The sequence below is a fragment of the Scyliorhinus torazame genome, chromosome 11, assembly GCF_047496885.1.
Source record: "Scyliorhinus torazame isolate Kashiwa2021f chromosome 11, sScyTor2.1, whole genome shotgun sequence".
Classification (NCBI taxonomy): domain Eukaryota; kingdom Metazoa; phylum Chordata; class Chondrichthyes; order Carcharhiniformes; family Scyliorhinidae; genus Scyliorhinus; species Scyliorhinus torazame.
In genome coordinates this window covers 8287799-8314207 of record NC_092717.1, presented here as the reverse complement: position 1 = coordinate 8314207, position 26409 = coordinate 8287799, and the positions used below count along the sequence as shown (strand labels likewise).

At 44.3% G+C, this 26409-nt stretch overlaps 1 protein-coding gene across 1 annotated transcript in view; it reads right to left on the bottom strand.

Annotated features, from left to right (window-relative positions):
* The window catches only part of mtbp (MDM2 binding protein), a 103561-nt gene that overhangs the window by 60186 nt on the left and 16966 nt on the right, over positions 1-26409 (bottom strand). The window contains exons 7-12 of the mRNA XM_072466914.1: positions 25147-25261; positions 19417-19551; positions 18246-18340; positions 14766-14838; positions 13416-13533; positions 4420-4590 (exon numbers count right to left, since the gene is read on the bottom strand). Of these exons, the coding sequence (XP_072323015.1) occupies positions 4420-4590; positions 13416-13533; positions 14766-14838; positions 18246-18340; positions 19417-19551; positions 25147-25261 (707 nt within the window). The remainder of the gene's footprint in view (positions 1-4419; positions 4591-13415; positions 13534-14765; positions 14839-18245; positions 18341-19416; positions 19552-25146; positions 25262-26409) is intronic.

The window sequence follows — 26409 nt, the reverse complement described above, 5'->3', positions numbered from 1 at the left end:
TTGCTCAAGCCCTTCTGTGCTCCCATCAATCTTGTAAATAATGTGCTACACTGGTTTAAGACTGAAGCATATTAAATTATTTTAAAAACATAAACCGATTAGCTCATAAATTGTGACTAAAAATTAACATCCCTCGATTCCAAAGAACGCAAGATTGACCATTATGTTTCAACAACATAAAATATCGATCCCAGTAGGAGTCAGTAATGGGGTCACTAAAGTTGACCCAGTGCCCCTAGACCCAGCAGAGGTGGAAAGAAATGCCACGGGTAAATGCTCTAAATTACTATCCATAAATAATAGAGACTGGATGCCCTGTGAGGATCGTCTCAGATGTAATAACCTCCAAGATCAAATAACACTCACTGGCCAATCCCTCACTGAAGAATGGACGCTTGGGTGAAGTAAAGCAACATGGTGGACTACATGTCAACGAGAGTCAGGGCCTTCGGGAGTGGGTAACTACTTAAAAGTGAATGCAGTATTAAAAAAAAGATTGAATGGGTAGTTTTGCAAATGATTGTTGTCTGTAAATCATTCCCACAGGGCAAAAAGCTGACAAGTTGTTATTTTGCCTCAGGTTTTGCAAAGCAAGAGAAACTCCCTGCACAATTCTCATCCCACTGATTCTGCAAATATCTTTTGAAACACTGTCAGGTTACCTAATGATTCAGCACTGTACAAATCTAATAATCAGTCTTTTCAGCAGCCAATGCACATGTACCATTTGACATTTTGTTAGCATGGCACCATGCCAAGTAACTATTAACTCACTAGTCCATTATAATCCAATCATGTTCACATTCAGCTGCACGTAAATACTTCATAATCTTGGACTCTATTCTATACATGAAAATACAAAAGCATTAACTAATAGGCTTAGTAAAATGCCAACTAGTGGGGAGCTGGTGAGTCAATGTTGCACACAATAAATGAGAATGATGTCTGAAGCAGATTAGTGCAGCACTGAAAAGGTTCACTGCTGCTCTAACAACTCGGCAAGAAAGAGTAAGAGCAAAATGGAAGTCCTTGGGTATTCAAATTCAGGTCTTTCAGGATTAGTCAAATACAGGCATCATAAACCAGCATTTGTTTCAGAATATAATTCAAAGCTGAGAATTAACTCATTGAAGTTTGCACAGGGTAGTGAACTTGAACTTTGGAATTATTTTCTAAAATAATTTCACTTCATCATAAATCAACCACATAAAATTCACCCCACATGGTGAGTTGAGTTAATCTCGTACTGGTTTACATTGGGGTAAAAAAAAAAAGGGTGTGCGAGTTGTACAAATTAAAAGAGGAGCTATGAATAACTGTTTAAAGCCTTGGGGCAATAAATACATGATAGAATAAAGTGGATTCACCGTTGCAATTATAATAATAATCTTTATCAGTGTCACAAGTTGGCTTACATTAACACTCCAAAGTAGTTACTGTGAAAATCCCCTAGTCGCCACATTCCGGCGCCTGTTCGGGTACAGAGGGAGAATTCAGAATGTCCAATTCACTTAACAGCACGTCTTTTGGGACTTGTGGGAGGAAACCGGAGAACCCGGAGGAAACCCACACAGACACGGGAAGAACGTCCAGACTCCGCACAGACAATGACCCAAGCCAGGAATCGAACCCAGGACCCTGGAGCTGCAAAGCAACAGTGCTAACCACTGTGCTACCGTGCCGTAGCTACACACTAACCTTAAAAATATGTTTTAACTTGTGAATGTGAGTAGCTGGGTGGGGAAATGCGAGGAATGTACAATGGCTTAGCCTTTACAGTTGTAATGTGGGGAAATCCTAATGAATATGCTCAGATTACCCTGCAAAAATGACAGCAATTTCTGGTGTTCACAGAGACATGGTTTAACACAGAAATCCAGAAGTGGCCGTCAATGGCTCCTCACAGGGTGCACTGTTGAATTCTTGAAGAAGGCAGCCTTTTAGAAATCACTGAAAGGATCAAAATTTCCTCTTTTATGCTGTACTATTGTTAAAATCCCCCAGAATAGTTTCATCTTGTTAATAAAGTGTGACTGGGTACTTAAACCACAAACTAAATCAGAATAACCTCTTAGCCTCTGTAAACCAGTATAACATCAAGGTTTTCCATTATGATAAACATTCCAATTTTTTTCACTACATTTATTTTTAAAGATTGTTTATGACATTCCAGCTAGGAACATCCCAATCTTCATTTCTCACTCTGCAAAATGTATAAAACGTGAAGGATAATCAGAGCATTTTACTTCCTAGTTTGCTGACTAAGAATGCTTCTATGTGATTGGCTGCTTACTATGCTTGCCAGCATCATTGTTGCTGTCTCCTTGACTGGGCATTAAATTCAGGTTATATAAGGAAAGGGGAAACGCATGCCACAAAGATTGCTGGATCTTCATGGGCTAATTTGTATTGAGGTGAATGGCAAGTGCTTTCATTCCAAAAGCAAAATCCAGACCAATACTCTTAAAATCCTCTCAATACAACCAAACATAATGGTTACGTATCAAGCCATGTCACGGGAAAATGGGACAAACAAAAGTCGTAATACAAACAATTCCATTTCTGATCCATTTGTAATATATTGTGATCGTAGAGTATAATCAAATGTCCCTGCTAATGTAGATTCTGGTGGGTTCCAAATTCATAGTTGCAACTTTTATGGATGCCTGGTCAGCTCTCACCAGTGGCTAAGATTCTGGACCAGAGCCACAATCTTTTTAAGTTTTAAGACGGTACGGAAAGAACTATTCGTCCCAGGAGTAAAAACGTAAGAAATAGGGCTTGGTTATTTTATAAACAAACTTTATTAAAACAAAAGAAAAACAATATTTAAATGTTTAAACTTCAACTCTAACACTAAAGATTACATGTAGTTTCTTCACGTTAACACACTAATTCCCATTAAACAGCACTTCGAATGAACATGCAGCTCTTATCCCACCTATACAGACAGGCAACGGTGATACTTGCAGTTACAAAGTAATTTTTGTTCTCTCTGAATCAGGAACTATCAGTGCATATTATTGACATTTGCCCAGAGTAATAGATAGCCAAGTTCAGCTTTTTTGCAAAAGATTGACATTTATCTCCTATTACGCCAACCGCCTTGAGGCCAAGAACTGGATGCTTTGCTGCTAATTGTGAAAGCAACAAAGAGATTCCTGAAAAGTTATCTTTTGGATGTTATTTCTGTTACCTTTCCTAACCATTTCAATCCTGCTCAATATCCTTAATTTTCCACATGACGCAATTTGGAGATGGGGTGGGGAGTGGTGGGTTGGGGGCTCGGGAGATGCATTTCAGTATGTTAAAAGCATGATGCAAGCAAAATGACAAGTACTGTTGTCGAATTTATATTTAGAACATAGAACATAGAAAATACAGCACAGAACAGGCCCTTCGGCCCACGATGTTGTGCCGAACCTTTGTCCTAGATTAATCATAGATTATCATTGAATTTACAGTGCAGAAGGAGGCCATTCGGCCCTTTGAGTCTGCACCGGCTCTTGGAAAGAGCACCCTACCCAAACTCAACACCTCCACCCAACACCAAGGGCAATTTGGACATTAAAGGCAATTTATCATTGGCCAATTCACCTAACCCGCACATCTTTGGACTGTGGGAGGAAACCGGAGCACCCGGAGGAAACCCACGCAGACACGGGGAGGACGTGCAGACTCCGCACAGACAATGACCCAAGCCGGAATCGAACCTGGGACCATGGAGCTGTGAAGCAATTGTGCTATCCACAATGCTACCGTGCTGCCCTTAAGAACAAATAAATCTACACTATATCATTTTACCATAATCCATGCACCTATCCAATAGCTGCTTGAAGGTCCCTAATGTTTCCGACTCAACTACTTCCACAGGCAGTGCATTCCATGCCCCCACTACTCTCTGGGTAAAGAACCTACCTCTGATATCCCTCCTATATCTTCCACCTTTCACCTTAAATTTATGTCCCCTTGTAATGGTGTGTTCCACCCGGGGAAAAAGTCTCTGACTGTCTACTCTATCTATTCCCCTGATCATCTTATAAACCTCTATCAAGTCGCCCCTCATCCTTCTCCGCTCTAATGAGAAAAGGCCTAGCACCCTCAACCTTTCCTCGTAAGACCTACTCTCCATTCCAGGCAACATCCTGGTAAATCTTCTTTGCACCTTTTCCAGAGCTTCCACATCCTTCCTAAAATGAGGCGACCAGAACTGTACACAGTACTCCAAATGTGGCCTTACCAAAGTTTTGTACAGCTGCATCATCACCTCACGGCTCTTAAATTCAATCCCTCTGTTAATGAACGCGAGCACACCATAGGCCTTCTTCACAGCTCTATCCACTTGAGTGGCAACTTCCAAAGATGTTAATTATTTGTTAATTAAAAGGGAAAACAAAAGGTTACTTGTGTAAATTTCACCTTCTTTGTCTTCGGCTCTTTCTTCCAACATCCCATTCACTATGGCGACAGCTGCAGCTCCATTTATCTGGTTGGCTGAATGAATCAGGATTCCTCTGCAGCCACCTCGACAGTTGCTTTGAACCAACAGGTAGTAGCTGCAAATCTCTCCTTTCATCTCAATCTCTGGGACTGGAAACAAACAAAGGGTTTGAAGCACACTGAACGTGAAAGCTAGGAGAAATACTGCCGCAGCATGTTGACATTTGAACAAAATGACATTGGATGACAAAAGATGATGCATTAGACTGATATCGTGAACTTTGATTTATGGTTATGGTGAATAGTCAGCAGAAATTAGAAATTAACTGACTGTTTTAATTAGTGCAAGCCACCACCACTAGGACCAGGAGAAAGAAAAGAAATGGCAATTAGTAATACATGGAAGTGAATTCTTCATTTGTTCAGCCCCCGTAAACAAATACAGGGGAAACATCGCCAAATAGAATCAATAAATCAACACAAACCAAATGGGTTTGACACAAAGTTAACAGTACACAAACCTGAATCCAGAATTTAAGTGTGGGTTTTAACAAAATATAGATTGAATAATCACAGTTGTAAGGCAATTATCACCTTAGTTGTTCAGGATTTTTAATTTTTTTAATAAAAGTGCATCGGATCACAGAATTCAACTTCACCCTCGCTTCATTAGCTCCTGTTGCCCGAGTGAGCGTTACATGATTCCAGTCCCTGCTCCCACCCAAGTCGTTTGTTCAATGGCTTTAATGAAGGAGGTTTCTGCCCCACCAAAGATTTTGGAATTGCAGTTGCTGAAAAGGTTGTAGAATGGGGTGGATTAATGACTGGGGGAGGGGGGGGGGGGGGGGGGGGGGGGGCCTTCTGTCCCTTCTTCCCATGGCAGGGTCCCATATCTGGTTAAAGCAACCCAGCATTGGACTCATAAACCTACGAGCCAATAAACCTCAACTAACCTCATTCAAATGCGCAGACCAAATTTAACCTTTTGGACAGTCCTGACCCGAGGTGCCCACAATGTTATGGAGCAGAGGTCTTCATCAATATGCTGATGTCACGCATAATTGGTGCCATCTGATCAGTTATATCTGACCTGTGCACACATTTGGACACGGAGCATGCAAGTTCAAAACACTTAGGATCTGGAAACATGACGTGTTTTTTGCTGGGTTGCTTTGTGGATGATTGTAGCATCAGCAATGAAACAAACTTGGAAATGATGGGATACAATAAATGCGTCAATTAAATGCGACAAAAAAATTGAAATCACTAGATTTAATTTGATTATTTAAAGAAAAATGTTTAACTTGACAGTTCTAAAACAAAGTAACTGACACCAGGCTGTTACTCCTCAAATGAAAGAGCATTAAGCACCTAACAGTACTAAATATGTGTGTTTAGCAAGAACTCAACTCATAGAGTTATAGAATTTACAGTGCAGAAGGAGGCCATTCAGCCCATCGCGTCTGCACCGGCTCTTGAAAAGAGCACCCTACTCAAGCCCACGCCTCCACCCTATCCCCGTAACCCGGCAACCCTACCTAACCTTTGTTTGGACACTAAGAGCAATTTAGCATGGCCAATCCACCCAACCTGCACATCTTTGGACTGTGGGAGGAAACTGGAGTACCCGGAGGAAACCCACGCACACACGGGGAGAACGTGCACACTCGGCACAGCAGTGACCCAAGCCGGGAATCGAACCTGGGACCCTGGAGCTATGAAGCAAAAGTGCTAACCACTGTGCTACCTTGCCGCCCACCAATGATCTGTGCACTGTCAAAATTGAGCTCCTAAATGGCTTAGTGGACTACTGAACCTGTACTGCATGTCCAGTTCACATACTGATCTGCGTGAAGATTTCTGATCTTGGCTGTTTCCGCAGAGATACACTACAACTGTCCTTTGTACTTAGGGACTATTACTGCAGTATTGTTAAGGATTTGAAAATTTCAGAAACAAATTGGATTACTTGATAAAAAGACAAACGGAATGAGTCACTCCTATCCTTAGGTGAATCATCCAATTGAGATTTTATGCGCGCTGCATTTTATTTCAACTGCTTTACATCAAGTATTTAGCTAAACTATTATCACGGGAAAATCCAAGACTGAGAAAAATGACTTTTGGGCATCCTTAGACATTGGGTACAGGTCTGCATCATAAAATAACCAATTGTTTTAACCAATTGCACTGTTTCATAGATTATCATAGAATTTACAGTGCAGAAGGAGGTCAGCCGGCCCATCGAGTCTGCACCAGCTCTTGGAAAGAGCATCCTACCCAAGGTCAAAACCTCCACCCTATCCCCACAACCCAGCAACCCCACCCAACAATAAGGGCAATTTTGGACACTAAGGGCAATTTATCATGGCCAATCCACCTAACCCGCACATCTTTGTGGGAGGAAACCGGAGCACCCGGAGGAAACCCACGCACACACGGGGAGGACGCGCAGACTCCGCACAGACAGTGACCCAAGCCGGAATCGAACCAGGGACCCTGGAGCTGTGAAGCAATTGTGCTATCCACAATGTTAACATCTAATGACAGCAATAAGTATTCTCTGATCAATTCTCAATCACATCCAGATATTTAAGTTTAGCTCAGTGGGCTAGACAGCTGGTTTATGGTGCAGAACAAGGCCAGCAGCGGGGGTTCAATTCCCGTACCAGCTTACCCGAACAGGTGGCGGAATGTGGCGAGTAGGGGCTTTTCACAGTAACTTTGTACGTGTGACAATAAAAGGTTATTATTAAGTAGGGACTTCAGTCAAGGCATGACAGAGCTCTAGATGATCAAGTTGGGAAATAAAATATTCTAGGGAACACAATATTTAGGAAAGACAGACGGAATGGCAAAGGAAAAGGGGTACTCTGATATTACAAGATGATAGAAGGACATCAGTGAGAAAGGATTTGGCCTCAGATGATCATGAAGTATAATCAGCATGGATTCAAATTTGGAATAGCAAGACTCAGAAAACACTGGTGTGAGTATATGGGCCCCTTAACAGTAGTTATACCGTTGGGCAGAACATTAAACAAGACATTACTGGAGCTTGTAGCAAAGGCAATATAATAATGGTGGGGACTTTAAACTTCATATGGATTGGGAGAATCAAATTTGCAACAGTGGTCCAGATGAGTTTGTAGAAAGTTTTTGTGACAGTTCCTTGGAATCGACTAGTGATAAAGGTATCTTAGATTTAGTATTGCGTAGTGTAGCAGGATTAATTAGTAATGTTGTGGTAAAAGATCATTTGAGAAATAGTGATCGTAATGCCATTGAATTCCATTTTAAGTGTGAGAGTGACCTACTCCAATCACAAACAAGAATCTTAAAAACTTAACCATGTGTAGGTATGAGGGGAGAATTGGCTACGGTTAATTGGATAAATAGACTAAAAGGTAGGGAGGGAAATGAACACTGGGAAACATTTAAAGAAATCATTCAAAATCTTCATCAAAAAGATATTTCATTGAATTAAAAAAACTCAAAGAGGAAGGTCCATCAGTGGCTCATTCAGGAAGCTAAAAGTAGTTTTAGATTAAAAGAAGAGACTTCTAATGTTGTAAAAAAACAAAAAGACAGCAGCAATCTGAGGATTCGGATTCTTTAGAAACTAGCAGAAGGCCACCAAAAAGTTGGTTAAAAAAAAATACAAGAATAAACCAGCCAGGAATATAAAAACAGATGGCAGACACAGGGAGAATGAGCAGATTCCGCAGTGACCCAAGCCGGGAATTGAACCTTGGACTCTGGCGCTGTGAAGCAACAGTGCTAACCACTCTGCGAGCGAGACGGTGGACGGGACGGTGGACGGGTTCTCCTCCGGAGGGATTCGCTGTTTTGCCAGTGCCCGGGGTTTCCCAACGGCATGAGGCTGCCCCACAATGGGAAGACCCACTGACCGGCCGACGTAACGGAGAATCCCGCCCGTGGGTCGAGGCAGAAAAGTGGCGGGGCGGGGTGGAGCACACAGCCCCGTGTTCCAATCTTCCTCTAACTATTCCTCCCCACGTATTCGAGGACTTTAGGGCCATGACTAGTGGTTCCTTTGTAAGAACAAACAGCAAAGGAGGCATTGGACGTCCCTGCCTGGTACCCCGGTAAAGACGAAAGAGGTCGGAGTCACTTTGTTCGTGCAAACTCTGGCAAAGGGGACCGCGTACAACAGCCGCACCCACGGTACAAAGCCCGGCCCAAATCCAAACGTTTCTAATACCGCAAACAGATAATCCCACTCTCCCCGGTTGAATGCCTTCTCCATGTTGAGCGAGATTATGATCTCTGGAACCCAATCCTTCCTTGGAGTAAGCACCATGTTCAACAATCAGGTCACGTTCGCCGTCAACCTCCGCCTCTTAACCAACCCATTTGTTCTTTCCCCACCACCTCCGACAGACAAGGTTCCAGCCTTAACGGCGACACCTTACCTAACAGCTTCACGGCCATATTTAGTAAGGAGATCGGTCAATACGACCCACAGTCTAAGGGGGTCTTTGTCTTTGGCATGGCTGCTTCTCCAGCCATCTTTAATGAGTCCTTGCTCGGGCTCGACGCTTGCAATTTCACCCCTCCGCCCCTCTTCGATGTCACTTTCGACATTCCCCCAATTCCCAGCTGATTGCTCTGCCGGGCTGTTGAGTCCGATTGTAAAACTTCCTGACGGAACGGGCAGAAAAGCTCAAACTGCCTGAGCTTGTGCGGGAGCCACCCGAGATGCGGACGCTACTTCATGCTGCCACACCAGGAGTCGCAAGAACTTTTGAGAGTAGAGAAAGAAAGTAGCTAAAGTAAACATTGGTCCCTTCGAGCCAGAGATGGGAGAAATTATTATGGGAAATGAGACAATGAACATATACTTTGTGTCTGTCTTCACAGTCAAAGACATATGTTTCATACCAGAAGTAGACAGTAATCTAGGGTCTAAAATAGGTGAGAAAATTAAGAAAATTACTATCAGCAGAGAAACTTGAGGGATTAAAATCTGACACTCCCTGGGACCTGATTGCCTTGAGCCTAAGGTTCCAGAAGAGACAGCTGAAGAGATGGGTGTGCTGGCTATGACTTTCCAATATTCCTTAGATTGGGGAATGGTCTCATGAAGTTGAAAGGTTTGACAGGGTGGATGCTGAGATTGTTTCCTCTGGTTGTGTGGGGGTGGAATGTGCTCTAAAACACGGGGACCCAGTTTTAGGATTGGAGACCCAACATTTAGGACTGAGATGAGGAAAAAGTACTTCACTCGGAGGGTTGTTAATCGTTGGAATTCTCTACCCAGAGGGTTGTGGATGCTCCATTACTCAATACATTTATGACTGGGGTAGGCAGAATTTTGGTCTCTCAGAGTCAATGGATATGGGGAGTCGGTAGAAAACCGAGTTGAAATGTAAGATCAGTCATGATCGTATTGAATGGCAGAGCAGGCTCGATGGGCAGTACGGTCTTCTCCTGCTCCTATTTCTTGTGTTCTTCATGCTATTTTATACACTGCAGCATGCTTGGTCAGGTCATTAGGTGTTAAAAGTGCAAGAGTGTTCCATTTCTCTTTTACTAACATCTTTAATGGACCTTCACCCCCCCCCCCCCCCCCCCCCCCCCCCCGGCACGAATATTAGCCCAAAATTATTTCAAATCATTGGACAAAATTTTAAAAATCTTTTTTTAATTTTTCCAATTAGGGGGCAATTTAGCGTGGCCAATCCACCTACCTTGCACAAGTTTAGGTTGTGGGGGTGAGAACCACGCAGACACGGGAGAATGTGCAAACTCCACACGGACAGTGACCCGGGGCCGGGATCGAACCCGAGTCCTCGGCGCCTTGAGGCAGCAGTGCTAATCAATGCGCCTTCGCGCTGCTCTTATCATAGAATTTACAGTGAAGAAGGAGGCCATTCGGCCCATCGAGTCTGCACCGGCTCTTGGAAAGAGCACCCTACCCAAGGTCAACACCTCCACCCCATCCCCATAACCCAGTAACCCCACCCAACACTAAGGGCAATTTTGGACACTAAGGGCAATTCATCATGGCCAATCCACCTAACCTGCACATCTTTGGACTGTGGGAGGAAATCGGAGCACCCGGAGGAAACCCACGCACACACGGGGAGGACGTGCAGACTCCGCACAGACAGTGACTCAAGCCGGAATCGAACCAGGGACCCTGGAGCTGTGAAGCAATTGTGCTATCCACAATGCTACCGTGCTGCCCTTATCATTAGACAGTTTGATAGATTATTTGTGAACAGCTGTTAGCAATATCTTTAGAAAGTAAATGTTGGTGAGTCAAAGTTTCTGCTCTGGTAGGAGATATTTATTTAAAGCACTGTGCAGTTACTTCCTGTCTCTCCAACCAAAACATCATTTTCATTCATAGTACATCATAATAGTGGACGTAAAATGAAGAGCTAAAATATGATTAAGAATAACAAAAAAGGTCAAGGGCTCCTCACAATATGATGAGTCTTTGAAGATAAGAACTGCCAATGAAGCTTATTTGTACTAGTTACATGAAAATTCTGAGAACAATAAATTACTGCTGCTGTTATCTATCTCAGTGCTTTAAAATCAAAATGTACACCATTTAAAATGCAATTTAATTTCTATTAACACGTCTGATGCTTCCTGCCCTTCCAGAACAACATCAAGATATAAAGTAGGAAATCAATTTTCTGATTCAGCATTGTGACAAGTATTGCAGTGTTCTGTTCGTAGGTGATAAAGGAATTGGCAAAATTAATCACAAGGAAAATATTTGAAAGACAAAAGCAGAATTCTAAATGAAAAACAATCTGCACATTGTAGTTATTTAAAAAAGAAGCAAATAGGTTATTCCTTCCGAAACATAAATCATACTTACAGACACCTTGTTCGATCAGTTAATGCCAAAAGGTTGTCAAACAGTTACAACAGCTTTCTTCCGATGCAATTACAAGTTGTGCAGGAAACCTGATGCAAAGTCGGACTCAGCCGACACGATTGTTGGAGACAGCACAACCGGTCTTTGACCGCTGCCCATGAAATTGGTGTAACTGGTTATAACACACCCATATAAATGACTGCTTTGTGCAGGATCTTGTGTCAGCCATGGCTCAATTGGTAACGCTCTCGTCTCAGAGTTACAAGGTTCCAGGCTCAAGTCGTACAACCAGGGCTGGAATCGTCAGATATGACGTCTTTCGGATGAGACAAACCAGTTGCCTGCTTGCGTGGGGGTAAAAGATCCCGTGGCACTATTTTAAAGGCGGGCAGGGGAGTAATCCACAGATTCTTGGCCAATTATTTACCCTCAACCCACAGCACAAAAACAGATCGCCCGGTCATCATCACATTGCTGGTTGCGGGAGCTGGAGGTGTACAAATTCGCTCCACATTACAACGTTACGCTTCAAAAGTACTTTATTGGCGAGAAAGTGCTTTGGGGCATCCAATGGTGTTGAAAGGCACTACATAACTGCAAATGTTCCTTTCTTTTCTGTGCTAAAATGGGTGAGGCAGTCCCGATTTGATTCCTGGGACAGCAGGATTGTCCTCGGAGGAGAGATTGCGGATACTGGGCCTATATTCTCCAGTGCTTAGAAGAATGAGCGGCATCTCAATTTTTACATGGCTCAAAGATGCGGGAAGGATGTTTCCCCTGGCTCGGGTGGGTGTGGTCTAGACCAGGGGGGACAGGCTCAGAAAAAGGGATAGACCATTTCGGATCAAAATGCAGAGGAATTTCTTCACTCAGAGGCTGGTGAATCTTTGGAATTCTCTACCCTAAAGGCTGTAGAGACTCAGTTCTTGAGTATATCCAAGGCAGATCAACAGATTTCTAGATTTTAACGACATCAAGTGAGACGGAGATAGTGCAGGAAAATGGTATTGAGGTAGATGATCTAACTGAATGGTGGAGCAGGCTCAAAGGGCCGAGTGGTCTACTCCTATGTTCCTATTACAAAATCGTATATTCTTAAAAGGTTTTTTTTTCCGGCACCCTTAATCACATGTCTTTTTTCTCTATGTAAAGTACACTTAGCACAGGAAGCTGCTTGACTTGCTAACGTTTGCAATACAACAGCTTGCATTCATATAGCACCTTTGGCATAAGAAATTGGCCCAAGGTGCTTCACAGGAGCATTGTCAAACAAGATTTGACACAAAGCTACACGAGGAGACATTAGATCAGGCGATCAAATGTTTGGTCCAGGACGTAGGTTTTTAGGAGCATCTTGAAAGAGCAAAGAGATAGTGGTTTTGTAAGGGAATTCCAGAACTTAGTGCTCAGGGGATGTGCAAGAGTCTAGAATGGGAGAAGCATAGGTATCTCAGAGGGTTGCAGCATTGGATGGAGAGTGGGAGGGGCAAGACCATGGATGGTTTTGAAAACAAGGAAAATAATTTTTCAATTCAAGGCATTTTTCCAACTAGGACTCTCAGAATTTACAGTGCAGAAGGAGGCCATTCGGCCCATCGTCTGCGCACCGGCTCTTGGAAAGAGCACCCTACCCAAGGTCAACACCTCCACCCTATCCCCATAACCCAGTAACCCCACCCAACACTAAGGGCAATCTTGGACACTAAGGGCAATTTATCATGGCCAATCCACCTAACCTGCACATCTTTGGACTGTGGGAGGAAACCGGAGCACCCAGAGGAAACCCACGCACACACGGGGAGGATGTGCAGACTCCGCACAGACAGTGACCCAAGCTGGGAATCGAACCTGGGACCCTGGAGCTGTGAAGCAATTGTGCTATCCACAATGCTACCGTGCTGCTACTCAGGGTAGGTCAGCAAACACAGGATGATGGGTGAACCAGATGATGCAAGTTAGAATACGGTCATCATGCTCCCAGCCAGGTTTATCATCAAGATTATGATATTAATGCAATCAACGACAATAAGCTCATGATCTGGGTTTGATGAAGTCTTGTTCAAATTTACTGACGGTATAAGAGAGCATTACGCTCGTGAAAAGACAAACCCACCATTAATGCATTTTGGCTTTTTCGCCATGTATTCTTTCCATTTCCGTGTACTGAACTGGTTAGCTGGCGGAATCAGAGTGGTGCTCACTGTACAAAATAGGTTAAAAAGAGCTCCCACCTGGAAGAATCAGAAAGAAAGCTGGAATTAACAAACATTGGAATTGGAATTATAAAATCAATCACCATTTACAAAACAGATAGCTGAACGGGTATGAACAGCAAGTTAATTCAGATGATTAGTAACGATAATTGCACAAATTGTTTGGGTGGTTGGGGGGGGGGGGGGGTGGGACTGACTACATTATAAAAGGGACACATGATCGGGCTTCATATTTTTTTCTACAGGGATTATCATGATGGAAGAGGTTCTGGAACACCGTTACTACGTTGTGATGCTGTCCCACGGGAGTTGGTGAGTTCGTTGCGGAGGCAAGCACACCGAGTATTTACAACGGAAAAGTTCATTTCTAAAGAGAAATTAATATGGCCAACCTTGAACTTGAGTTATACAGAGGGGAAGGAAGAGAAACCAGCAGATGCTCCACAACAAACATTTTGATAGACAGCAGCAGGCAGCGACTGTGTAAAAGTAAGGAGAGGTTATATACAAGAGAAAAAGAATTAGCAGAAAATTAGCAGGAATAACCGTGCCAAACTGGCTTCAGGTGCCGGCAAAGACATGGGTGCTTCAATAATGTTTAAGGGTAATGACTAACGTACGTACGCAGCAATGCCTGCCGAATTTTTGAAATGTCAATTCTCCGATAAGGACCAAGCTAATCAGATGCAGGACATTTATGACAGTCACAAATAAATCTTGGAACAAATTGTTACTGCGCACATTATCGGGTCTACTGAATGCTGCAAATATACCCCTGTTGTAACTACATGTAAAACTAGCTATGAAATCCGAAAACAGAAAATCTCTCCAGTTTGTAACAAATGGAATTGTGGGCCGCTTTCACCATGTCAAAAGATTGTGCAGCATGATTTTTTTTATTGGCGTGCTTGGGTAAGACTAGTGAAAGATGATCCAGGTTTGTCTGTTGATCACAAGTGTGCTTGAATTTAAATATGCAAGCGCTGAAATCTTTCTTGCCCATACTGCTGCACATTGGCCAGTTGAGCTATTCCTGAAGCTGGGACGTGTTAATTTCAGTTTTATCACACATAAAGGAGGCGCTCCCATCAAAATGAACAGAGCTCTAGGCTATAATCACGCACGCCGGTAGATAGACACCACAGTGGAAATGAGGAGACAGACATGCCACCTGCTCCATTACTTAAGAATAAAAGGTTTTCCAAAACTTTGTTTGGAAGTTTAAACTTGAGAAGACAGCAAGGACATACCTTCCCTTGTAGAGAACAAAGTTGGTTCAGGAGAAGCTTCGATTTGCCTTGGACATCGCTTCTTGATAAACAGCTGTGTATTTTAGTCAAGGTACTCAACACATTAAAGACAATTTAACACTCATCACTGAGGCCTCATAACATAATGTGGAACACGGAGAATGTCTCCCTAAAGATCATTGCTTCCAGAACACACAAAACAAATTAAAAAGTGAAAGTAAATTCCAAACACCATCGTTACACAGACTCTAAAGGTTGAAAGCTCACTCACATTCACTTGTAATTTAAAAATTAATCATGCCTTGCTGCATTGCAATGGCAATTAGTAAAATTAAATTAGAATGCTATCATTTTCATTGTTTTATGACTTTATTTTCCACTCGTGGGCATAAGCTGGTCCTCTTATGGAATAAACAAACGTTTTGGAGCCTTGCAGGTAGTATTTTCAACAAGCATTTCAGTGATAAATTAAAGTTTCCTTTTGCTTTCCAGCTATGGAGCTACAAGAGGACAGGACACAGCCGTGACATTCAGGAGGGAACGTCAGGTGCATTGCAGCGACTGCATTGTCCGTCAAGGGCATCAGACGTCACAGGGCACAGAAACCAACAGGCTGCCTCCACCTCTGATGTGCATCCTGGGGACCACCTAGACGTAGCAGTAGACCACGAAAGACCAAGAAGAGTGAGGAGCACGGTGGGGGAGAAGGGCGGACAACCTGTAGCTGGGGGGGATTAGAAATGTCAATAGTTCACTATTAAAACATGTTACACCTGATACATGTGTGAGCGCGCTGTCAGCAGAAAGACAGGAGTCAGACTTTTGCAGACACTGAGGAGCACCAGAGCTTTCCTCACAGCGAGTGGTCATCACTCTCCTGCCTTGTACATTGACACACTGACAGTGCCGACACAGTCCCATCACCCTGGAGTGATGATACACAAACCCTTGGGAGATGGAACAGGGTGGTCCCGCAGCAACTGCTTGCTTCAAACCGGATTGCCTTTTGGACTCGTTCGTCCCCCTGAGCTCGGTGTTCCAGGTCTCAGAGAAAAAATTGTTCTTCTTTGCGGCTACAGAAAAGGAAGGAAAAAGCAACAGCAACCTCCAGGCAATTTCAGCCACAAGCAGTAGCAAGCAGCAAACACAACCTGCAGCTGTGACGTGTTCTCACAACAGGAGGGTGAAATGCTCTCACAACTGGAGTGTGAAGTGCTTTCACAACTGGAGTGTGAAGTGCTCTCACAACTAGAGGGTGAAGTGCTCTCACAACTAGAGGGTGAAGTGCTCTCACAACTAGAGGGTGAAGTGCTCTCACAACTGGAGTGTGAAGTGCTCTCACAACTGGAGGGTGAAGTGCTCTCACAACTGGAGGGTGAAGTGCTCTCACAACTGGAGGGTGAAGTGCTCTCACAACTGGAGGGTGAAGTGCTCTCACAACTGGAGGGTGAAGTGCTCTCACAGTTGGAGGATGAAGTGCTCTCACAACTGGAGGGTGAAGTGCTCTCACAACTGGAGGGTGAAGTGCTCTCACAACTGGAGGGTGAAGTGCTCTCACAACTGGAGGATGAAGTGCTTTCACAACAGGAGTGTGAAGTGCTCTCACAACTGGAGGGTGAAGTGCTCTCACAACTGGAGGGTGAAGTGCTCTCACAACTGGAGGGTGAAGTGCTCTCACAACTGGAGGGTGAAGTGCTCTCACAACTGGAGGGTGAAGTGCTCTCACAACTGGAGGGTGAAGTGCTCTCACAACTGGAGGGTGAAGTGCTCTCACAACTGGAGGATGAAGTGCTTTCACAACAGGAGTGTGAAGTGCTCTCACAACTGGAGGGTGAAGTGCTCTCACAACTGGAGGGTGAAGTGCTCTCACAACTGGAGGGTGAAGTGCTCTCACAACTGGAGGGTGAAGTGCTCTCACAACTGGAGGGTGCAGTGCTCTCACAACTAACAAGCTTAATTCATCATTTGCAATAGTCTTGAGCTGTGACGCTAGAGGCTGGTCACAATCAAAGGGAGTGAAATTTACTTTCAGCATTGAAGGCACAGCAAAGCTCTGTCCTGGAAGTGTTTGGTGGGATAGTCAGGCTGCAATTTGCCCCGGTTATGGGTCACCACAAGATGGCTTGAAGACCTCACAGATGCAAAATCCCTAACACTCACCCAGCCGAGGGGCGACTCCCGCTGGAACGTTTCAGCACCACCCCCCCCCCCCACCCCCCCGACCAACCCCAAGCCCCCGTCTATCCCCATAACCCCACCTAACCTGAATTTCTGGACACTAAGGGACAATTTATCATGGCCAATCCACCTGCCCTGCACATCTTTGGACTGTGGGAGGAAACCGGGGCACCCGGAGGAAACCCACGCAGTCACGGGGAGACGTGCAAACTTCGCACAGACAGTCAACCAAGGTCAGAATGAACCCGGGTCCCTGGTGCTGTCAAGTATCAGTGCCACCCTGCTGCTTCAAAAAAGAATTACAAAACGATGCCTGCGTGATTTCTCGCTGGGGAGTCGGGTAATTTCCGGGAGGCCGCTGCACTCGACTTCGTTCTCGCTAATGAGATTGAAATGAATGCGAATGAGGGTTAATGATATGCTCGCCGTTTTGGGGCGAGACCCAGAACTCGCCATCGGGAGTGGGCCGGATAATTTGCAAACTGGTTCGCGCCTGGCGCGTTTCCCCGAGTTTGGCCTTTCCTGCTATTTACCCGGCATGCCCAGATTCGCGCTGGCGCAGCACGGTGGATTAACATGAATTTACAGTGCAGAAGAATTTACAGTGCAGAAGGAGGCCATTCGGCCCATTTAGACTGCACTAGCTCTTGGAAAGAGCACCCTACCCAAGGTCAACACCTCCACCCTATCCCCATAACCCAGTAACCCCACCCAACACTAAGGGCAATTTTGGACACTAAGGGCAATTTATCATGGTCAATCCACCTAACCTGCACATCTTTGGACTGTGGGAGGAAACCGGAGCACCCAGAGGAAACCCACGCACACACGGGGAGGATGTGCAGACTCCGCACAGACAGTGACCCAAGCCGGAATCGAACCTGGGACCCTGGAGCTGTGAAGCAATTGTGCTAACCACAATGCTACCGTGCCCTCATGTCTCCTGATGAGAGAATCCATTACAAGGGAACATAACCGTAAACCTAGAGCAAGGTCCTATAGGGGTGAAATAAACAAGCGATTTTCATAATAGAGGGTGGTTAAAATCCAGAATTCTCTGTCCTAAAAGGTTGCAGACAAAAAGATGTGTTAATTGAATGTTTCAAGACGGAGGTCAATAGACTTTGTTTTACTTGAGGGTATCAAAGGGTATGGGGCAAAGAAGGCCAAATGCAGTTGAGGTACAAGTCAGTCAGGTGCTGTTACTTTTTTTGGAAGTCAAAATTGAACAAGTGCAGTTCACAACCCCCCCCCCCCCCCCCCAAGCAAAAAGCTAATCACATTAATTGAGAACAAGGATACAATTCAAACTCAATTCCCGATAGGAAGCAGGAGGGAAGGTCGGACAGCGCCACCAACTGCACAAAATCCAGCACTGGTTTGTAGTAATAAAAAACCTTAAAAAGAAAGAACCATAATTACGTACAAGGCAGTATTAACAAGGGTATATAATCATCCGGATGTTTTCACTAAATGGAATACTTACAAGTAAACTCCATAGGTTTTATTCAGTAAACTCATAAAACTTTTGTTTATAAAACAGACAGTTTGATGTCTATGATGCACATCCTGGACAATACTTGTCTGGCTGCTAACCAACAACGTAAATTAAATCAAAATCATTTTCCTTAGCTCCAATCTGTACAATTGTTTGTGAATCAAACAGCTGCATTAAATTAAGAGCCACTATCAACTTTATGTTTAAAAATAAATGGAGAGTCAGCATATATAATGTGGAATTTTATTGTAAGGCCAAATATTTCACAACCAATGAAGCCATGGCCGGGGTTTCCTGCCTCCCTGGATAAATAATGTTATTCTATTGCTTCCTCTTCAGTAAATGTGCAGACATGTCACCTGTTACCACTATGACTTAAACATTGAAGACATTTGCAGTTCCTTTTAAATGAGGTCCTGATGAGGAAGCTCTCTGTGACACAACAGAGGTTAATACAAGACTAGGCTAGTTTACACCACCCCTCATCCCCTTTCCTATTATTAGGACTTCCCTGACACTGCGCTAAAGCAAGCTTTCTAGATGCTACTTTGTAGGAACATCCATTAAAATATCAATTGAATTTTATTTGTAGATTAAAGAAACTCTTTCACACTTCTCAAAGTCATGCAAGTTATTTCTCGCTACTTCTTATAGATGCAAATTAAAATCCCCCAAATAAGATATAACTGCAACTCAATACATGTGGCGGAGACAAAGATTTAGACATATTAATTAGTTTTGGGGTAAACAGTTTATATAAAATGTATTTTCCTAAAATTTTGATTACATTAGTTTTGGCAATTCGAGTGGGCACACTGCATTCAGGGAACATATTAAAAGTTAGCTATTACTGGATCATCTAGACACAATGTCTAGACCAAAGCCCACTCAACAGCACACACAGAGGAATGATGGGTTCCTTTGAGCTCATTATGCCAAATACAAACTCATAGTCAAGGAAACAAACATGTTCACCTCGCTTTTTGTATCTGCAGTTCTCGAAGCTGTGGATGCATTTTCAGTCAAAGCACAGGAGCTTATTAAATGACTCCAAGATTTTTGAGTGTTGCCTTTCAAGCAGAATCCTGGAAAAGTAACGCCAGAGGCAAACTAGGGAAACACGAAAAAGTAAATATGCCCTTGTTACAACATACAAGTCATGCTTTGCTTTCATACTCAGCTGCTTGACTAACCTTTGCAAAATACATCAGGTGTTCAGAAAGCAATAAAAAGAAAAGGTATGCAGAAATAATCTCAAGTTAAATCTACCAAGTAAAAATTTTAAAAGTTACTAAATTTGTGATGGGTTGACCTCACACTGCTAAATGTTTCAATGTTTGCACAGGATGACGCAACTGAATTGGGCAGGGGTCCAAGAAACTAGATCAAGTTCAAGTAAAGACTTGTCCTGGTGAACAGGATTCACATACTATGCATGTTTTCAGTCTGTTTCTTCTGACTTCCTGCAGACATTTCTTCCCATTGTACTCCCATATTTTATTTCAAGGAACATGCTGTGTCATCCATTCAAGTTTCACATGTTAACCACCTCAAGCCACCATGCTTGAAATTCACTTCCTCAAAAGGTGGTGCTTGTGGTTTCGAATTTTCGTTCAAAGTTTCACTTCTAAATGTTGACTCGCAGTCAGTCATTCTCGCTTCTCCTTCGATGTGAAGCAGACAACCTCAACCACATCGCCAATATCCACACCAGTTACCATTTTACCGCGGAGTGTTAACTCGCGAGAGCCAGTTGGTGAAAGAAGGAACCAGAGCCCAGCTTTACTCAGTTTACATTCATTCACGGAGTGAAAGAACACAAGTATATACCTCCTAACTGAACCCGCACACATTAGCGTTTTCTCATGTCAGCTCAAATTTTGACAGTGGTGGAACTCAAACCCACTCCTCGGCAGAATCTTAATTCATAATCTTCAGACTGTTTATTCACGCTATCGCGCATGTAACAACCCGATCAATTTCCTCCAACGGGATATAGTTAACCACAATTAATATGCAGCACGGTAGCACAGTGGCTAGCACTGTGGCTGCACAGCACCAGGGTCCCAGGTTCGATTCCCTGCTGGGTCACTGTCTGTGCGGAGTCTGCACGCTCTCCCCGTGTGTGCGTGGGTTTCCTCCGGGTGCTCCGGTTTCCTCCCACAGTCCAAAGACGTGCAGGTTAGGTGGATTGGCCATGCTAAATTGCCCTGAGTGTCCAAAAAGGTTGGAAGGGTTATTGGGTTACGGGGATAGGGTGGAAGTGAGGTCTTAAGTGGGTTGGTGCAGACTCGATGGGCCGAATGGCCTCCGTCTGCACTGTATGTTCTATGTTCTATTCTAATCAACAATGTGCAGAAGGATACTAAAGGCGTTATCCATGATCATTCACCTATTCACAGCGTGAAACCCACAAGGTGCAGAAGAAAATTGGGCCAAAATAAAGGTTTTACCTAAAATGTATTAATGCGTTACAAAATTTCTCAAGGTTATAAAGGACAAATGATTCAAATTTGAAATTGGGCCCATCAAGTCGCATGAAAATTGTTGCTGCGATCTTTCAGTAAGGATTTATAAAGAAAACTGAAAAATACTTCAAGATGAAGATTTTTCCATCGCTAAACTGGCAAATTGATTTAAGAAAAGGTCATTACATACCAAATAGAACAGAATAACAACTTGCATTTATAAGCAGCTTTAACACTGTCAATCATCCCAGGCCACTTCAGAGTTGGCATACTGAAAAACTAAAATAGACACTGAACCACATTAGGACAAGTGACCAAAGAATTGGTCAAAGAATTAGGCATTAAGCAGCAATTTAAAGGAAGGGAGTGAGTTGGAGGTCTAGGGAAGAAAATTATTATGGTACACATTTTGAAACAATAGGCAGGTGTATTCTATATGCACTGCCCCTAACATTAAAAAAGACAGAATCAGCACTGTCAGCAATCTAGCCACAATCCCTTTCCAAATTCAGTTAACTGTGTACTGGTTTACTCGTGTGGCATGTTTCCACAGACTTGGAGAATACAAAATGGTGCTGCTTTTTAGCTTTATTAGATCTGGGGGAAGCAAATTGACAAGAAACATCGGTTTCACAAACAGCATGGGCGCAATTCTCCGATGCCGCGCCGTTTGGGAGAATCGCCTGGGTTGCCATTTTTTCACGCGACGCTGATTCGACGCCCTCCCGCGATTCACCCAAGCGGCGAGATTGGCACTATAGAGTTCTGCGCGGCGCAGGACGGAGAATCGTCCGAGACACCCAAAATGGCGATTCTCTGCTATCCCCGCTATTCTCCGGCCCGGATGGGCCGAGCGGCCTGCCCAATACGACTGGTTCTCACCGGCGCCGTCCACACCTGGTTGCTGCCGGCGGGAACAGCGCAGGAACGCTGGGGGGGGGGGGGGGGGGGGTGGGGGAGAAGGCCTGTGGGGGGGGGGGGGGCTCAAATGGGGTCTGGCCCGCGATCGGTGCCCACCACTCGGCGGGCTGGCCTCTCTGAAGGAGGACCTCCTTTCCTCCGCGCCCCGCAAGGTCCATCCGACATCTTCTTGCGGGGTGGCCTCTGGGAGGACGGCAACCACGCATGCGTGGGTGATGGCAGTTACGTGGCGCCGGCTTTAAGGCGGCGGCAATACCCGGCACGCGCTGACAACGCTGCTTTCGCGACACGCGCCCCCTCCCCCCGAGTTCCTCGCGGCCCCACTCCTAGCCCATTTTCGGGCCTTGAATCGATCGCGATCGGGGCCGTTTCGCGCCGTCTTCACTCAAAAGGTGGTAGAGGGTTGGAATTCTCTCCCACACACAGCAGCTGAAGCTAGAACAGTTGTTAAATTTAAATCCAATATAGTTTTTGTTAAGCAAAGATGTTATGGGCCAAAGGCATGCATATGGAGTTGGACGGCAGATCAGCCATCTCATTAAACTGTGGGACAGGCTCGAGGGGCTGAATGGTCTACTCCTGTTCCTATGTGAGGTATTAAATGAGTGTTTTGCATGTGTTGACTATGGAGAAGGATGCTGTAGATATAGAAAGCAGGGGGGCTGTGACATAATTGAACAGATTAGCATTGAGGTGGTGTTAGCAGTATTAGTGGGCTTACATGCAAGCCCAGGTGAGATGTATCCTGGGCTGCTGAGTGAGGCAAGAGAGGAGATTGCAGAGGCTCTGATATTAATTAATCCGCTCTGGCCACAGGAGAGGTGCCAGAGGACTGGAAGACAGCTATTGTGGTACCATTAATCAAGAAGGGAAGTAGGGACAAAACAAGTAATTACAGGCCAGTGAGTCTGACATCAATGGTAGGGAAATTATTTGAAGAAATTCTGAGGGACAGAATTATTCTCTACTTGGGAGAGGCAAGGATTAATCAAGGAACATCAGCATGGCTTTGTCAGAGAGAGATCATGTGATTGAATTTTTTGAGGGGGTGACAAGGTGCGTAGATGAGGGGAGTACAGTTGATGTAGTCTACATGGACTTCAGTAAGGCTTTTGACAAAGTCTCGCATGGGAGACTGATCAAGATGATAAGAGCCCATGGGATTCAGGGCAGTTTGGTGAATTGGATCCAGATTTGGCTTTGTGGCGGAAGGCAGAGCGTGTTGGTCAAAGGGAGCCTGTGATTAATGTTGTACTAAAGGGATCGGTGCCGGGTGCCGTGGAGTTTGTAGCGTACATTAATGATCTAAATGGAAATGTGGTGGTTGGGGGGGGGGGGGGGGGGGTTATGATCAGTAAGCTCACAGATGACGCAAAAAATTATAGTGTGGTAAATAGCGAGGAGGAAAGTCTTAGGTTACAGAGCGATATCGACGGGCTGGTCAGATGGGAGAATAGTCGCAAATGGAATTTAACCCTGAAAAGTGTGAGGTGATGTATTGTGGGAGGACTAACAAGGCAGGGGAATATTCAATGAACAGTAGGAAGCTCGGAGTTACAGAGGACCAGAGGGACCTTGGGGAGCATTTCCAGCGATCCCTGAAGGCAGCAGGACAGGTAGATAAGGTGGCTAAAAAGGCATGTGGGATACTTGCCTTTATTAGTCGAGGCATAGAATACAAGAGCAGGGAGGTTATGATGGAGCTGTGTAAAACACTGGTTAGGCCCCAGCTGGAGCACTGTGTGCAGTTCTGGTTGCCACACTATAGGAAGGATGTGATTGCACAGGAGAGGGTGCAGGGGAGATTCGCCAGGATGCTGCCTGGGCTGGAGCGTTTCGGCTATGAAGAGAGGTTGGTTAGGCCAGGGTTGTCCTCCTTAGAGCAGAGAAGGCTGAGAAGGACCTGATTGTCCTTCATAATTTTGTACACCTCAAAGAAAGGGTCAATAGGAATAAACCTTTCCCCTTAGTAGAGGGGTCAATCACCAGGAGGCATAGATTTAAGGTAGTGGGCAGGAGATTTCAAAGAAAATCTTTTTCACCCAGAGGGGGGTGGGAATCTGGAACTCGCTGCCTGAAAGGGTGGTAGATGCGGGAACCCTCACAACATTTAAGTATTTGGACGTGCACTTAAAACGGCGTAGGATACAAAGCTATGGACCAAGTTCTGGAAAATGGGATTAGAATAGACAGGTGCTTGATGGCCGACGCAGATATGATGGGCCGAAGGGCCTCTTTCTACGCTGTAAAACTCAATGACTCTAAATGTTAGGAAGCCAAGGGTCTAGTGAGAGGGTGGAAATTAAGGAAGTCAGTATTAGTAAGAAAATGGCACTGGGGATATTAATGGGGTTAAAGGTTGACATATCACCAGGGCCTGATAATCTGCATCCCAGAGTATTAAAGGAAGAGACCCAGGAAACACTGGATGCATTGGTGGTCATCTTCCAAAATTCTATGTATTTTGGAGCAGTTCCTATAGATTGGAAGGCAGCAAATGTAACCTTACTATTTTAAAAAAAGGAGAATTACAGATCAGTTAGCCTGACATCAGTAGTGTGTAAGATGCTAGAGTCTATTCTTTTTTAAAAATAATTTTTATTAAAGGGTTTCATAAAATATCAATAACAAAATGAGAAAGAAAAAAGAACCCAACAGGGTTAAGTACAAAACACAATCTAAAAAAGCAACCCCCCCAAACCCCTCCCCCCCGTACCTAAATAATAAATTAACATTAACACCCCGACTTAAGACAACAGGTGTATACACCCCCTCAGACCCTCCAGTGTAAATAACATAAACAAAAATAAAGTAAACCCCCCCCCCCCCCCCCCGAGCTGCTGCTGCCATTGACCAATGTCTATCATTCTGCCAGAAAGTCTAAGAACGGTTGCCACCGCCTAAAGAACCCTTGGGTAAAAGACCCAAACATAATAGCTTTCATTTAAAAGTTGGACATTCTGACCGTAGTTTTGTATTCTCATTATAAATTCATTTGTCCATATTTATCAGCATGAAAATCAATGATATGCACTTCCCGCGCTATTGCTATGTTGTCCAGTGGGAGATGGACCCTGCCGCTGTACACTTATCAGTCGGAACACCATCCTGTTAGTGGGACTAATTTGTAAATGCCTAAAGATTTTTTTTTTTAAATAAAGCTCATCCAAGTGTAAAGGTGGACAACAATAAAAATTCCTTCCCACTGTGTTTTCCGAAATGCAAACTATCTATTGCAAATTTACTATGCCACAGAAATATAAAACAGTCATTGGTTATTTTCTACAGTGCAAGAATAGAAAAACAAAATTCGTACCTTTCGCTCTTGCATGTGAACCTTCCCTCTCCAGATCACCAACGGATCAATAATCTTCTCAAAATTTTCTGGGTCTACAATAGTTGCTCCCACGTACTCTGCAATTTTCTGCCAACTACAATTAGACAAATTGTGTTAGATGTTGGGAATAATAAATCGTAGTTTCAAGTAACTACTTGTTAGCTGCAATCTAAGTTGCATCATTAGTTACATTGAATATACAGAAGTAGGACACTTGTGCGACACTCAAGCCTCTTCCTATCGTTCCTCATTTAACAGCAGGACCCTCTATTCCTTTCTCCCACATGTGCTTATCTAGGTTCACCTTATCTGTGATATTCACCTCCAACATCTCCCTGTGCTAGTGAGTTCCACATTCTCACCATTCTTTGGGAAGGATTTTTCTTCTAAATTCCCTACTGCCATTTTTGGTGACTATCCTATATTAAAGTCAGAGTCATACAGCACAGAAAGACCCTTCGGCCCACCATGGCTGTGCTGACCATCAGATACCAATCTATATTAATCCCATTTACAAGCACTTGATCTATTGCCTACTATTCCTTGGAGATTTAGTGCTTGTCCAGATGTTTCTTAAATGTTGTGAGTGTACGTGCCTCCTCCACCCTCCCGGGCAGCACGTTCCATATTTCCACCACCCTCTAGGTGAACAAATGTTTCCTCAAGTTCCCTCAAAACCTCTTACTCCTCACCTTAAACCTCTGTCCTCTGGTCGGACACCTGCGCCATGGCGAAAAGATTCCTACATTCTACCCTATTTATGCCTCTCATAATGATGCACACCTCTATCCCCCCTCAGCCTCCTTTGCTCCAGGGAAAACAACCCCAGCCTATCCAGTCTCTACTTGCAGGGGAAACTTTCCATCCCAGGCAAAACCCTGGCGAATTTCCTCTCCACCCCCTCCAGTGCAATCACGTCCTTCCGATGGTGCGGCGAGCAGAACTGCACACTGTACTCCAGCTGTGGCCTAAGCAATGTTTTATAAAGTTGTACCGTATTGATTTCCTTTAGTTTTGCTCTTCCCCCTCAAATAGAAACACACTGTATGTCAATACTATTAAAACCTTTCAAAGGGTGGAATTTTACACAGAGGTGGTGACTCCATTACCGGGTTAAAAGTCAGGGGCAAGCCCGCCTCTGCGTGGCCAGGAAGCCCCCAGCCGATTTAGATGGCCATCGGACTATTAGGTGGCTCAGAACTAGACTTCTGTCTCCACGGGGGGGTGTGTCTCTGGTGAAAT